Source organism: Coregonus clupeaformis, chromosome 8 (genome assembly GCF_020615455.1).
Source record: "Coregonus clupeaformis isolate EN_2021a chromosome 8, ASM2061545v1, whole genome shotgun sequence".
Lineage (NCBI taxonomy): Eukaryota > Metazoa > Chordata > Actinopteri > Salmoniformes > Salmonidae > Coregonus > Coregonus clupeaformis.
This window is the reverse complement of record NC_059199.1, coordinates 67,264,162-67,279,147: the sequence shown is the minus strand read 5'-3', so window position 1 is coordinate 67,279,147 and position 14,986 is coordinate 67,264,162. Positions and strand designations below refer to the sequence as shown.

General features: G+C 49.3%; 1 protein-coding gene across 3 annotated transcripts in view; it reads right to left on the bottom strand.

The window, feature by feature from the left end:
• The window catches only part of npr1b (natriuretic peptide receptor 1b), a 60,491-nt gene that overhangs the window by 1,357 nt on the left and 44,148 nt on the right, over positions 1–14,986 (bottom strand). For all 3 annotated transcript variants that reach the window (XM_045222195.1, XM_045222197.1, XM_045222196.1), the window contains 16 exons: positions 8,105–8,199; positions 6,388–6,523; positions 6,101–6,185; positions 5,786–5,906; positions 5,632–5,706; positions 5,339–5,416; positions 5,115–5,219; positions 4,904–4,975; positions 4,511–4,670; positions 4,193–4,348; positions 1,430–1,598; positions 980–1,126; positions 741–864; positions 560–628; positions 258–432; positions 64–162 (listed from right to left, as the gene is read on the bottom strand). In XM_045222195.1, coding sequence (XP_045078130.1) covers positions 64–162; positions 258–432; positions 560–628; positions 741–864; positions 980–1,126; positions 1,430–1,598; positions 4,193–4,348; positions 4,511–4,670; positions 4,904–4,975; positions 5,115–5,219; positions 5,339–5,416; positions 5,632–5,706; positions 5,786–5,906; positions 6,101–6,185; positions 6,388–6,523; positions 8,105–8,199 — 1,866 coding nt within the window. The remainder of the gene's footprint in view (positions 1–63; positions 163–257; positions 433–559; positions 629–740; positions 865–979; positions 1,127–1,429; positions 1,599–4,192; positions 4,349–4,510; positions 4,671–4,903; positions 4,976–5,114; positions 5,220–5,338; positions 5,417–5,631; positions 5,707–5,785; positions 5,907–6,100; positions 6,186–6,387; positions 6,524–8,104; positions 8,200–14,986) is intronic.

Below are 14,986 nucleotides of genomic sequence, written 5' to 3'. Positions count from 1 at the left end.
GGGACTGTGGAACTTGAATCCCTGATTTAAAACCCACATGTTGTATGACTACTGGCGGCTTACCTTCTCCATTGGACTCCAGTCGTGAAGAGGTGTTGACTGTGTCTCCAAACAGACAGTACCGTGGCATCTTCAGCCCCACCACTCCTGCACACACCGGGCCTGAATATAGAGTGGAGTGAATTGGTCAATCACACAACTGAAATTGGTATATCATCACTGTGTCTGTTAGTATGTGACCATCGCGTGCCGCTCACCGCTGTGGATGCCGATGCGCAGTTTGAGCTGCTGGTCAGGCCGGTGGCGTATTTTGAAGGTGCGTACGGCATTGAGCAGAGCCAGGGCCATGCGGGCGATCTCTCGGCCGTGTAGCTTCCCGTTCCTCACCGGCAGGCCGGACACCACCATGTAGGCATCGCCGATGGTCTCCACCTGGGGGCGCCACAGAGACAGCAGGGGCAGGGAGGTCAGTGTGTGTCCTAATGGAGCATCTCAATAGAGGCTTCCTCTCCTCTTATCCTTTCCTTCATCTGCACATTGATGAGAAATATAATGTTACCTTGTAAACATCAAAGTTGTCAATGATGGCATCGAAACAGGTGTAGAGGTCATTGAGCAGGGTCACAACCTAATGGGGCAAAACAACTTTAGAGCAGAATGGGAATTGTTGGGTTTGACTATGGCCTCCCTTGTAAGGTCTATCTTTGTAACTTGTCACAAATGTGCTCGTGCTCTCTCACCTGCATTGGTGTGCTCTCAGCTGATATGGCTGTGAAGCCCACAATGTCACTGAAGTAGATGGTGACTGAATCAAAGGCCTCGGCCTGCACCGTCTCCCCTCTCTTTAGCTGCTCTGCCACTGAACTGCAGGTACAGACGGTAACATTACGCACTGTGTGTGTTTGTGTGTGTGTATAGCATTGACTTACTGTGTGTGTGTTTGTGTGTGTGTGTGTGTTTGTGTATAGTATTGACTCACTGTGGTAGTATCTGGTAGAGCAGGGCCTCAGCCTTGCGTTTCTCCTCGTGGTAGGCCTGGGTTCTCTCCTCCACCAGCTCCTCCAGGTTGTTAGCATACTGCTCCATACGGGACAGCAGGTTATCCAGGATGTTAGTGCTGCACTCCCTACACACACACACAAACGCACACACACACACACACACACACACCGCACACACACAGATATAGTCATACTCTTTTTTTGGAGTAGCTCAGTTGGTAGAGCATGGCGCTTGCAACGCCAGAGTTGTGGGTTCGATTCCCACGAGGGGCCAGTATGAAAAATTTATGCACTCACTAACTGTAAGTCGCTCTGGATAAAAGCGTCTGCTAAATAACTAAAAGGTAAATGTAAAATGAGACCCACAGACATTAATGACATCAACGAACACTCACTCACTCTCCCCACTTCCACCCCCCTACACCCACCTGTTCTGTTTGCGCAGCAGCAGTTTAATGTGGTTGAACTCGGGCCTCTCGGTGGGCTCCTCTGCCCAGCAGCGCTGCATGAGTTGGCCCAGCTCCTGGCTGTGGATCTGAGGGTTGACTGCAGGCCGCAGGCACGGCCACTCACCCAGAGCCACCCGGTCCATAATTTCTAGAGGAAGAAGGGGAGTGTACAAAACATTATGCTCTTTCCATGACATAGACTGACCAGGTGAATCCCTTATTGATGTCACTTGTTAAATCCACTTCAAAATCAGTGTAGATGAAGGGGAGGAGACAGGTTAAAGAAGGATTTTTAAGCATTGAGACAATTGAGACATGGATTGTGTATGCGTGCCATTCAGAGGGTGAATGGGCAAGACAAAATATTTAAGTGCCTTTGAACAGGGTTTGGTAGTAGGTGCCAGGCGCACCGGTTTGTGTCAAGAACTGCAACGCTGCTGGGTTTTTCATGCTCAACAGTTTCCCGTGTGTATCAAGAATGGTCCACCACTCAAAGGACATCCAGCTAACTTGAAACAACTGTGCGAAGCATTGGAGTCAAGATGGGCCAGCATCCCTGTGGAACGCTTTCGACACCTTGTAGAGTCCATGCCCCTGACGAATTGAGGCTCAATATTAGGAAGGAGTTCTTAATGTTTTCAGTGTATAAAGCATTCCTATAGATGGTGAAATGTCATATATTATATCTAGTGTCATTCCTTCCGCTTTCATCTTCTCAGAGATTCCAGTCCAATTTCCTTTCCATTGTGTTCATATCTATGCTTTCACAATCTTTCCATTATCTCTCCCTCCCAATTTATTCTATCCTCTCGTTCACACTTTTATCATTCCTCACCCTCTTCCCCTATTTCTGACCTCACTCAGAAAAAAAATTAAGCATGCAAGCACACACACACACACACACACACACACACACACACACACACACACACACACACACACACACACACACACACACACACACACACACACACGTATAGACCCAACATCAGTCCATGCAGCCTAATTGAGTTAAGACCATAAAGTGGTTTCAGTGACATAAATGGCATGCTCTGGTTCTAATTCAGTTCATTTTCTTTCTGTCACACAACAGCTGCTGTCTGCCAATACAAAGTGTTACACTCTGATGAGCAAATACAAACACTTTCTTCTCTCTCAGTACACTACTCTTGCAATCGACCACAATCACATTCAATCTTCTAACATTTTGCACATTTTCATGCAATTATGGTTTAGGAAAAAAACAAATCCACTGATCAGTGGTGGTTGGCAGACATGGGTGACAGCAAGGTTTTCTCCTCAACACATTGTGAAAGAGGCTTGACTTGGAGCACAACAGCAGTTGTTATTGCTGATCCGTAGAAATCCATATTCTCTTTCTTTTAAAATTTCCTAGAGAAGGAAGATAGGACAGATTGTAGTTCCCAGACTAACTACAATTCTAAAGAATCACACACCCCTGCTCAAATGAAAAGGAAATATCTTGGTTGCAGTTGTGTACTTACAATCTGATGTTTTATTAAAAGTGTGTTGCTTTACTCCATGCCAGAGACACAGAAAACAGTGGAAGGAATATTTGTGTGTGTTAAATAAAGCATTCTGAGTGTGTGTTTGTCCCTACAAGTGTTTGCGCGGGTTTAACTATCCTTAATACAAAGCAGAGAGGGACATTAGCTCTCGTCCACCATATCTTTACAGTAGGCTAAAGGGTAGTAAGTGTGGTGCAAGAGGGGCTGAGTGAGAAAATAGAAAAGGAGGCAACAACTCTGTCACTTTTGGGAGCGTGTTTGACAAATTCATGAACTTTCCCTAGTTTAAGTTGCCAAATGGTTGCAATTGCAAAACTTACATGTCTCCATTTTAACATTGTGGCATATTGGTCAGTAGCTCTGAAATGACCATTGGGTTGTGTCAATATCTGGGGGTCTACACTTCATTTGTTGAATTTGATGTCATGTTTCTTTGTGAGCAGAGTCAAGGAGGAACCTTGAAATATAAAGAATACAGATGTTCACATGGAGTAAAATGTAAAGACATACTGTAGCTTTGTTGAGTCACTGGAGCTGTTATGTGTTTTTTGATAGGTTTGTGTTTTCTACAGAGCTTTTCCTGAGTCATCAGACTTGCGGGTGCAATGTGAAGAATAACACCTTTTGTTTTGAGTTGCTCTAATTGCCTTTGCTCCTCGGCAATAATTCAGTCAGCAAAGACCACATAGCCTTGACGGGAAGGAGGCTTGTTAGGTTTATTTGTTTTGCTTTTGATGGAAGAATCAAACAAACACTGTTTATCTTGGACACAATCTGGGGTATAATTTGCTCAGCAACAATGGTATTATCGCTTTCTTTTATAATACATCTGTGTTTATGTGCAAATAAGTGTGCTTATGACCAAAAGTGTATGAGAGCACAAATGTGACTCGTTTCAGGAAACTAGCTAACATTACGTGTATGATCTGTGTAGTAATATTATTTGTATCTCAGAAAATCTATTTGCATTGCTAGTTATAGCCTAATGTTAGCTAGCTAGCTAACATTGAACCTAGTTGGTTAGTTGGTGTACACCTTTCCCATTGTTCCTCAACTGCAGTGTGTTAAATACATTTTTCTAGCTCTGAGTCTCTACTTTTATCCAATGTAAAAAACAAAATGTCAAATTTTGTTACACAGGATCGAATCGAGCCGGTCGGTCACAAATGTCTGTTATGTAGAAAGAGAGAGTGTGTGTGTATGTGTGTGTTACCTTTGGGGCTGAGGGGCTCCCCCTCCAGATAGAACACTCCGTGGCGTAGCGCCACCTCCTGGAGAATGATGCCAAAGCTATAGACGTCCCCCTTCTGGGTGCCACATGGAGGGGGACTCTCCAACCTCAGAAGCTCTGGGGCCATCCACAGCTTTCCTACACACATAGATGGACAAATTGACTAAGAGTAGAATTAAGTTGCCTAAAGACACTGTTTCGTATTTCACCCTCTTATGGTTAAGGTAAGGATTTGAGCAGATTAAGCTGATCCTAGATCTGTGTCTAAAGGGCAATTTCCTGCAGAGCCAGGTGACTCACGGGCATAGTAAGCATGGGCGTCGTCTTTGTTGCTCTCTGTGCGGAAGCTGGACAGGCCGTAGTCGGTGATCTTCAGCACAAAGCGGTTATCCACCACGCAGTTGGACGACTTCAGGTTGCCGTGGGAGACGATGACACTGTTGTGGAGGAAAGCCATGCCCTGGTAAGGAGAGGGGGAGGGAGGGATAGAGGGTAAAATATAGAAAGAGAAGAGAGGGATAGTCAAAAGGAGAGATTAGAGATAAATTAGTTATTCATAATGAGCTTTAGTCTAAAAATGTTTGGCAAAGCATATGGACATTCACTTGTTGAATGATGCCAATGTGTTTTCTCAAGTCGATTGAAGGTGACACATGGAAAGATAACCAGGAGAGTGTGTATAGCAGTGGTTACCTTGACAATGTCGTTGATTAAAGAGTATCTGAACATCCAATCCAGTGTGATGCTCTCGTTTTCCATGATGTCCTGAAGGATGAAACACACACATGCACGCATATGCATACACACACACACACACCGCGTTTAGACAAGGAAAATGTTGCCCATAGACTTCTAATGGGTCAGTGTTCCATCTTATAGTGGAGTTGTGGTGAGGGGTGGCTACCTGCAGGCTACCCCGAGGGCAGTACTCTGTGATGATGCAGATGTTGGGGGGGTCAATACAGGCTCCGATGAAGCGGGTCAGGTGCTCATTCTGAATATCACGCATCTGGAGAGGGAAGGAAAGGACACCATGTGACTTACACATTTAGGGACGGAGCTATTCTCTGATGCACATATGCATTCTGGAGTATAAACACATCACAGTACAACCTCATGGGGACTCACATGTTTCAGTTCAAACAGCACGTTTCTGGTGAGCTCAATGCGTTTCCTGTTGATGTACTTGATGGCCACAATGTTCGCCTGAAAGACAGAGAAAACATTATGCATTCAATCCAGTTGACAGTAAAAGGTTACTTTTCTTTCACGCAGGCATGCACACACACACACACACACACACACACACACACACACACACACACACACACACACACACACACACACACACACACACACACACACACACACACACACACACACACACACACACACACACACACACACACACACAAACTTACCTTGTAGTAGCCTGTCTTGGCAAACACCTGAAAGTTTCCATCTCCTGTTAATAGGGAGCCGTAGTTGGAACCCCTCTGTAAATAAAGCAAAAGGTGGGATGGGGTCAGTTTTGTGCATGACTGTGTGTATTGTGAAATGTGTGTGTGGACTCACCAGGGACAGAGTGAGCTTGCTGCCTGCACTTCGCAGCACTTTCTCCACGTTGCTCATCTGAATATCCTCCCAGGAGACCCTCCACAGCTGAGCCACCAACTCATTCTCAAGCTTCAGCTTCCTGTGTGTGTGTGTGTGTGTGTGTGTGCGTGTGTGTGTGTGTGTGTGTGTGTGTGAAAGACAGAGAGCGATGACAGATTGCTCTTTTAGATATGTGAACAATGCTATAAATGTAATGACATAAAACACTTCCTGTAGATCCTAGGCCCTGTGCATACTTGCTGATTGAGCTTGAACTGGCCTGTCTACACTCACCTGTATATGAAGACAGCAATGGTGAGGATGATGATAATGATGAAGAACACCACAATTGTTACCATCTGGTGGATTGTGATGGTTCCTGTAAAAAGAGACAGGGGAAGCATTGTTATGGTCCCGTGTTTTCCTTCAATACAGCCACTGCATGACAGTGTACAGTCAGTCATCTTAAGCTGTTTGACTGGTTATGACGACTATAACTTCTGCTACGTCATGCAAACTAAGACATTTTATGGGGGGTAGTAGATACAAATGTGAGTGAGAGACAGACGGGGCCCACTGACGTGCAAGGCAGGCTGGGTTGTCATTCTTGAAGCCACAGACGGGCACATCTAAAGGAGCAGCGCCCCCTGGCCACTGGATGTCCATCCCAGGCAAGGCCTTCAGCTTCTTCTGAGAGCCGTTGTACACCGACACAATCTGGCAAGGAACACAGTATAACTTACTATTACATGTCTGATGTTATAGACAAATAACATGCCACACACTGATTGATTGAATTTATCCGATCATTTAAAGTAGTAGGCTGTTCCAGAAAGAGACAATATTACATACATTAAATATTTTAGAGGAGAAAAACAGAATAAAGCCAGAAGGCTTCTTTTCATTGTGGTCCTCTTAGACAGTGAGATAGCAGGTGGGCAAGATTGACACATTGTTCTCTCTCAATGCAATTCATTAGCATAGGGTGATAATGGGAGACGAGTTTCAATGAGCAACTAATCAGCCCAGAGACTTGACACTCAGCCCCTCACTGGGTGAAAAGCATCCACTCTCTCTCCCTGTTCACACACGCACATACACATAAACACACACACGTGCGCGCACACACACACACACACACGCACGTAAGCGCACATCCACACATGTACATGTACACACTCTTGCTCTCGCTGGATGAGTCAGTCATTAACCTCAGAGTGGCTAGCCACCAATTAATATATATCATTCTGACATTACATAAGACAAACACATTGGCACTGGGTGGATGAAATTACATATTCAATTATCATATGTAGGATTAAATAGGGTTTGTTACTACTGTATGCTATAGCTATATATAGTTGTTGCCCCATTTACCCTCACCCTGAGCAGATGGTATATTGTAGTGGTAATGGAGTCATGGAGGTCTTTCTTTGAACTGTAGAGACCTGAGCAGATGGTATATTGTAGTGGTAATGGAGTCATGGAGGTCTTTCTTTGAACTGTAGAGACCTGAGCAGATGGTATATTGTAGTGGTAATGGAGTCATGGAGGTCTTTCTATGAACTGTAGAGACCTGAGCAGATGGTATATTGTTGTGGTAATGGAGTCATGGAGGTATTTCTATGAACTGTAGAGACCTGAGCAGATGGTATATTGTAGTGGTAATGGAGTCATGGAGGTCTTTCTATGAACTGTAGAGACCTGAGCAGATGGTATATTGTAGTGGTAATGGAGTCATGGAGGTCTTTCTATGAACTGTAGAGACCTGAGCAGATGGTATATTGTAGTGGTAATGGAGTCATGGAGGTCTTTCTTTGAACTGTAGAGACCTGAGCAGATGGTATATTGTAGTGGTAATGGAGTCATGGAGGTCTTTCTTTGAACTGTAGAGCTCTTCTCTTCCAGATGTTAATGCCTCTGGAGTACATCTAGTTTTATTTTCACATCTCCAAAACACACAGACTGTGTACACAGGCTGTCAGCTTTATGAGCACTGGCAGAATGAAAGAGATGAGGAGCCTTAGTGTATGAGAGAGAGAGAGAGGTAGAGAGAGAGAGAGAGAGAGAAAGAGAGAAAGAGAGAGAGAGAGAGAAAGAGAAAGAGAGAGAGCGAGAGCGAGAGCGAGAGCGAGAGCGAGAGCGAGAGGGCGAGAGCGAGAGCGAGAGCGAGAGCGAGAGCGAGAGCGAGAGAGAGAGAGAGAGAGAGAGAGAGAGAGAGAGAGAGAGAGAGAGAGAGAGAGAGAGAGAGAGAGAGAGAGAGAGAGAGAGAGAGAGAGAGATGTGTGTGTTCAGTACCTGGAAAACACTGGTGTTGGTGTCAGTCATGTCCCAGAGAGCGAAGTCTGTCTCTCTGTCCCCATTCTCATCTATCTGCACCAGGCCTGTTACACCTGTTGAGAGGACCAGAAAGAGAGAGGAGCCAATGGGAGGTAGAGGAGTCAAGGGGGAGAGGAGGAGGAACAGTCTAGATTTAAACTGAGCAAATGAATGTTATCTTACACTAATATCCAGTCCAGGGATGAAAATAATCATCAAAGCGCTCAGCGGGTAACGATAATTATTACAAATTATTACTGTCGTTACGAAACGAGAGCAGATTTACATTTGAGGTCGTTCCAATTAGCTGACACCGGAAAACAAATCTCAACCATTGAGCAAGTGTCAAGGGTTCTGATGCGAATGTGGTGTGGAATCAAGTGCAGGACACAGGAGCTCAGTCAAACCTGACTTTACTGAAATGAAACAAATACAAACGGGTCCAACTAACCCGGAGGCGAACAATACGCAACAGTGCGTTAAATACCAAAACCGACTACGCACGAAAACAAAAGTGCGACGGTACACTCTGGCGTCTGTCCAAACAAATGAAGAGCACCAACAGACAGGTGAAAACAATTACACACAACACATGACAGAAACAACGAGAACTTATAGGACACATAATCAACACTAAACCTGAACAGGTGTACCAAACAGACCTAACCAAACAAACATAGAAAACAAAGAACGGTGGCAGCTAGTACTCCGGAGACGACGACCGCCGAAGCCTGCCCGAACAAGGAGGAGGAGCAGCCTCGGCCGAAACCGTGACAGTAAGTTAGAACAACCATAGCAACTGTCATGAGCCCTCTCACTCCACCGGGTTACCACCTTAATTTGTTTCCACTATCTTCCACTCTGCTCACCTCCCTCTCTCTACTCAGCCTAACTAGCTCCACCTGTCCCTGCTCTGCTCGGCTCTAATTACTCTGCCAGCTGCGCTGCATTACCCACTAACCTCTCCCAGTATTTAAGGCCCTGTCTTTCAGCTCTCCGGTGTCAGATCGTCTGCAAAGCTCACACCCGGAACCTGTTTGCTCGCGCTTCTGGCTCACCCTGGTTTTGTGACCCCGGACCTGCCTGTTTTTGGATACTCTTCTGCCTCAGGAGATCCAGACCTGCTTCTGCCATTACGACTCCTGACTACTCTTCAATCCCGGTAACTCTGACCAGCCTTCTGCCTTGCTACTACGTATTTTGGATTTCCCTTGAACTGTACTGCTGCCTGGTTTCATTCCGCCCTGTTGTGTCTGTGTCTCCCCCCCAGGACTTCTGGACCACCCACCACCGGCTTCATAGGACGCATCGCTGCCACTGGGGGGGCACAGACCCAGCGCATTGGACGGGATCCCTGTTACCCCTGGAGCCTTCATTCACTCCCTACTTCCCTTTTCCCTTAAGTTTAATAAACTTTCTGGTGTGACGCAATTGTGGTCCTCTGGTCGTCTGTCTGAATCGTGACAGTACGATCTGACCATTATGGACTCAGCGCACACTTTCCCCGACATGGAAACCGATGAGCATGAGCAGCAGTTCCAGCAGCAGCAACAACAACTCGCCATGATCATTCAACTCCTCACCAACCTTACCCCAGCCAGTCTGCCCACCAGCCCAGCCCCCGAGTTACCTGCCCCGGTCATTGCAGCCGCTGCTCCGGAACCCAAGATTGGAAACCCCGAGCGGTTCAACGGCGATTCAACCCAGGTCCGGCCATTCCTGACTAGCTGCCGACTTCAGTTCTCCTTGCAGCCAAGGACCTTCGCCACGGAGGGGGCTAAAGTTGGGTATGCCATCACTCACCTGACGGGCCGAGCTCGACTCTGGGGAACAGCAGAGTTCGAACGTCAAACCCCCGCATGTGCAACCTTCGACCTGTTTGCTGAGGAGATGCTGAAGGTGTTTGACCTGGATTCACCCACCGCAGAGGCGTCTCGTGAACTGTTCAGTATTCGACAAGGCAGACGTACAGTCGCAGACCATTCCATCGACTTCCGAACCCTGGCTAGACGAAGTTCTTGGAACACACCATCGTTGGTGGACGCGTTCTTCCATAGTTTGGCTGACTATATCAAGGACGAGTTGGTCTCCCATGAACTGCCTTCCACTCTTGATGAAGCCATCGCACTGACTGTCAGGATCGACAGAAGGATACAGACCCGTCGTCGTGAGAGGGGGCGCCAAGGTCCACCTACTACCGGCATTCGGAGAGATCCGACTGGGCTCCTGTCATCTACTGCCACTCACCCAGGTCAGCTTGATCAGTCTGAGCCTATGGAGATTGGGCGAGCCTCCCTCACTCCTGCAGAGCGCCAGCGCCGCTTCACCTCAAACCTCTGCCTCTATTGTGGAGGTGATGGACATCGTGTGGTAACCTGCCCTTTAAAGGGCCGAAGCTCACCGGGCGTAGGGGGAGTCCGGTTGAGTTCAATGACCATCCAGTCCTCCGACCGCAAACCCCTGCTGCAAGTTCACCTCCGCCTCTCTGACTCAACTCACACCCTGGCTGCTCTGGTGGATTCTGGCGCCGAAGCCAACATAATGGACATCAAGCTGGCACGCCAACTGGGACTGGAGAACCTCCGTTTGACACCTCCTATTCCTGCCCGGGCACTGGACGGACACTTACTCGGATCGGTCACTCATGTCACGGCCCCGGTCTCGATGGGTCTGTCCGGAAACCATCAAGAAACTATCCAGTTTCACCTGCTCCCCTCTCCAGGCCAACCCCTCATCCTGGGTTACCCATGGCTCCGCCGGCACAACCCTCAGCTCGACTGGGTGACCGGGGTGATCAGGGAGTGGGGAGAGGACTGCCACCGAACCTGCCTGCTTGCTGCCGCACTACCCCCTCGGCCAGTACCTACTAACTCCGCTCCTGACCTCTCCAATGTCCCAGAATGCTACCATGGTCTCAGAGAGGTGTTTAACAAAGCAAGAGCCACATCTCTGCCCCCTCACCGACCGTACGACTGTGCCATCGACCTCCTCCCTGGAACAGCTCCTCCAAGGGGTCGTCTTTATTCGTTGTCTGCTCCTGAAAGAAAGTCCATGGAGGACTACATCAATGGCTCTCTGTCCGCAGGATTAATCCGTTCATCTTCATCTCCTGCTGGTGCTGGCTTCTTCTTTGTGGGGAAGAAGGACGGATCTCTTCGCCCCTGCATCGACTACAGGGGACTCAACGACATCACAGTGAAAAACCGTTACCCTCTGCCTCTGCTCACCTCTGCTTTTGAGTTGCTCCAGGGAGCCACTGTTTTTACCAAGTTGGATCTCAGAAACGCTTACCACCTAGTGCGGATCCGGGAGGGAGATGAATGGAAAACCGCATTCAATACACCAACAGGCCACTACGAGTATCTGGTTATGCCTTTTGGCCTCACCAATGCTCCTGCTGTGTTCCAGGCTCTAGTGAATGATGTACTGCGGGACATGTTAAACAAGTTTGTCTTCGTTTACCTGGATGACATCTTAATTTACTCCAGAAACCTGTCTGAACACACCCGCCATGTCCAGCAAGTCCTTCATCGTCTTCTGGAGAATTCCCTCTACGCCAAGGCAGAGAAATGTGAGTTTCACGTCAAGACAGTGGCCTTCCTGGGGTACATAGTGGCAGAAGGAAGTATCCAAATGGATCCTGCCAAAGTATCAGCAGTCACTTCATGGCCAGTTCCGGAGAACAGAAAGAAGCTGCAACAGTTTCTGGGGTTTGCTAACTTCTATAGGAAGTTTATCCGGAACTACAGTACCGTTGCTGCCCCTCTCACTGCTCTAACCAGCACCAAGCAACCCTTCACCTGGACCCCAGCAGCCGACAAAGCCTTCAGTACCCTCAAGGTGAGGTTCACCTCCGCTCCCATCCTCCAGATGCCTGATGTGGACCGGCAATTCATTGTGGAGGTGGACGCCTCGGATGTGGGAGTTGGTGCTGTGATTTCTCAGTGGGCTGCGGAGGATAGGAAGCTCCATCCCTGTGCCTTTTTCTCACGTCGGTTGTCCCCCTCTGAGTGCAATTACGACATAGGGAACCGTGAGCTGCTGGCTGTGAAGCTTGCCTTGGAGGAGTGGCGTCACTGGCTGGAGGGGTCCACCATTCCATTTCTCGTTTGGACCGATCATAAGAACTTGGAGTACATCCGCACGGCCAAACGGTTGAACTCCAGGCAGTCCCGCTGGGCCCTGTTCTTCACCAGGTTTAATTTCACTCTGTCATACCGGCCTGGATCACGCAACACCAAGCCAGACGCCCTCTCCCGTCAATTCCAGAAGGATGACACCCCCTCCAAGGACCCTGTGTCGATTCTGCCAAGTCCCTGCATCGTTGCAGCTCTGACCTGGGCTGTTGAGGAACAGGTGCTGGAGGCTCTCCGTAACCAGCCAGGTCCCAGCACTTGCCCAGCTGACCGCCTTTTGTCCCCGAAGACCTGAGGTCCCAGGTCATTCAGTGGGGACATGACTCCCGCCTAGCTTGTCACCCTGGCTCCACCCGCACTTACAACCTGCTCGCCCAGAGGTTCTGGTGGCCCTCTCTGAGGAAGGATGTACGGGAATTCGTCCAAGCCTGCCCCATCTGCAACCAACACAAGTCGTCCTGCCAGCCCCCAGCCGGATTGCTGCAGCCCCTGCCTGTGCCCAGACGTCCCTGGTCTCACATCGCCCTTGACTTTGTCACGGGGCTGCCCCCTTCAAGTGGCATGACCGTCATTCTCACCATCGTTGACCGTTTCAGCAAGATGGCACACTTCATTCCCCTCCCCAAGCTCCCAACCGCCAAGGAGACCGCCCAGGTGGTCCTGGAACACGTCTTCCGGATCCACGGACTGCCAAGGGATGTTGTTTCTGACCGTGGTCCACAATTCTCCTCCGCTTTTTGGAAGGAGTTCTGTCACCTGCTGGGAGCCACAGTCAGTCTGACTTCCGGATTCCATCCCCAATCCAATGGGCAGTCAGAGCGGGCTAATCAGGAGCTCGAGAAGGCACTGCGATGCATGACTTCACGCAACCCCCACTCCTGGTCGCAGCAATTGACATGGGTGGAGTACGCACACAATTCTCTGACCTGCTCTGCCATCGGTATGTCCCCTTTCCAATGTGTTTATGGATACCAGCCTCCTCTATTTGCCAGCCAGGAGGAGGAGGTTACTTGCCCATCTGCACTTGCTTTTGCCCGTCGATGTCGCCGCACCTGGTCACAAGCCCGAGCCACACTCCTCAGGTCCGTTGCCAGCTACACTACCGGGGCCAACCGTCGGAGAATTCCTGCCCCCACCTACCATGTTGGTCAAAGGGTGTGGTTGTCATCGAAGAACCTGCCACTCAGGGTGGAGTCGCAGAAGCTGGCACCTCGGTTCATTGGCCCATTCCCTATCATAAGAGTGATTAGCCCAACTGCTGTCCGGCTCCAACTGCCTAATTCCCTGAGGGTGCACCCCACTTTCCATGTGTCTAAGATTAAGCCCATCCATGAGAGTCCGCTGGTCCCTGCTGCGCCTGGTCCTCCTCCTCCACGGCTCGTCGATGGTGGTCTGGTTTACACCGTCCGCCGCCTGCTTCGGTCCAGACGGAGGGGGTAGGGGTCTCCAGTACCTCATTGACTGGGAGGGCTATGGACCTGAGGAAAGGACCTGGGTGCCAGCTAGTCGGATTGTGGATAGGACTCTCATCACCGCTTTCCACCAACGGCATCCTGATCAACCTGCAATCCGTGGGGGCCGCCCCAGAGGGGTCCCTAACCGTCCGGCCCGCTCGGCTTCCTGTCCTGTGCCTGATCCTGTCTCGGGACCTGTCCCATCTCCCGACCACGGCCCTCCGGCTTCCTCCGAGGATGAGGACGTTCACTCGGACCGTTCGGAGGAGTTCTAGCCCTCCTCCGGCTCCCCTCCTCCCGCCCGGCGTGGTGTTGCTCTTGGGACTTCTGGGGCCGTCCCTTGGGGGGGGTTCTGTCATGAGCCCTCTCACTCCACCGGGTTACCACCTTAATTTGTTTCCACTATCTTCCACTCTGCTCACCTCCCTCTCTCTACTCAGCCTAACTAGCTCCACCTGTCCCTGCTCTGCTCGGCTCTAATTACTCTGCCAGCTGCGCTGCATTACCCACTAACCTCTCCCAGTATTTAAGGCCCTGTCTTTCAGCTCTCCGGTGTCAGATCGTCTGCAAAGCTCACACCCGGAACCTGTTTGCTCGCGCTTCTGGCTCACCCTGGTTTTGTGACCCCGGACCTGCCTGTTTTTTGGATACTCTTCTGCCTCAGGAGATCCAGACCTGCTTCTGCCATTACGACTCCTGACTACTCTTCAATCCCGGTAACTCTGACCAGCCTTCTGCCTTGCTACTACGTATTTTGGATTTCCCTTGAACTGTACTTGTCACACTCTGGCTCCGGGACTGTGTGTTAGAGCCAGGGTGTATTTCATTTGGTGGTGTTGGGTTGGGTGAGTTTCATTTGTTTGTGTTTTTGGTGATTGGTTAATGACTCCCAATCGGAGGTAACGAGTGTCAGCTGTCGGCTCGTTATCTCTGATTGGGAGCCATATATATTCTGTGTGTTTTCTCCTTTGTTTTGTGGGTTATTGTTCCATGTTTCAGTCATTGCGACTGTGGACTTCACTTCGTCATTTGTTTGTTGTTTTTTCGTGGTTGCTTTAATAAATAAAGTCATCATGTTCACTCCACGCGCTGCGTATTGGTCCGCTCCTTCAGACGATCGTGACAGAATAACCCACCAAAAAAGGACCAAGCAGCGCGTCCAGGAGCAAAGGGTCTGGACATGGGAGGAACTGTTGGACGGTAAAGGGTCCTGGACGTGGGAAGAAATCCTGGACGGCATGGATCGCCGTCCATGGAGCGAAACAGAGGAG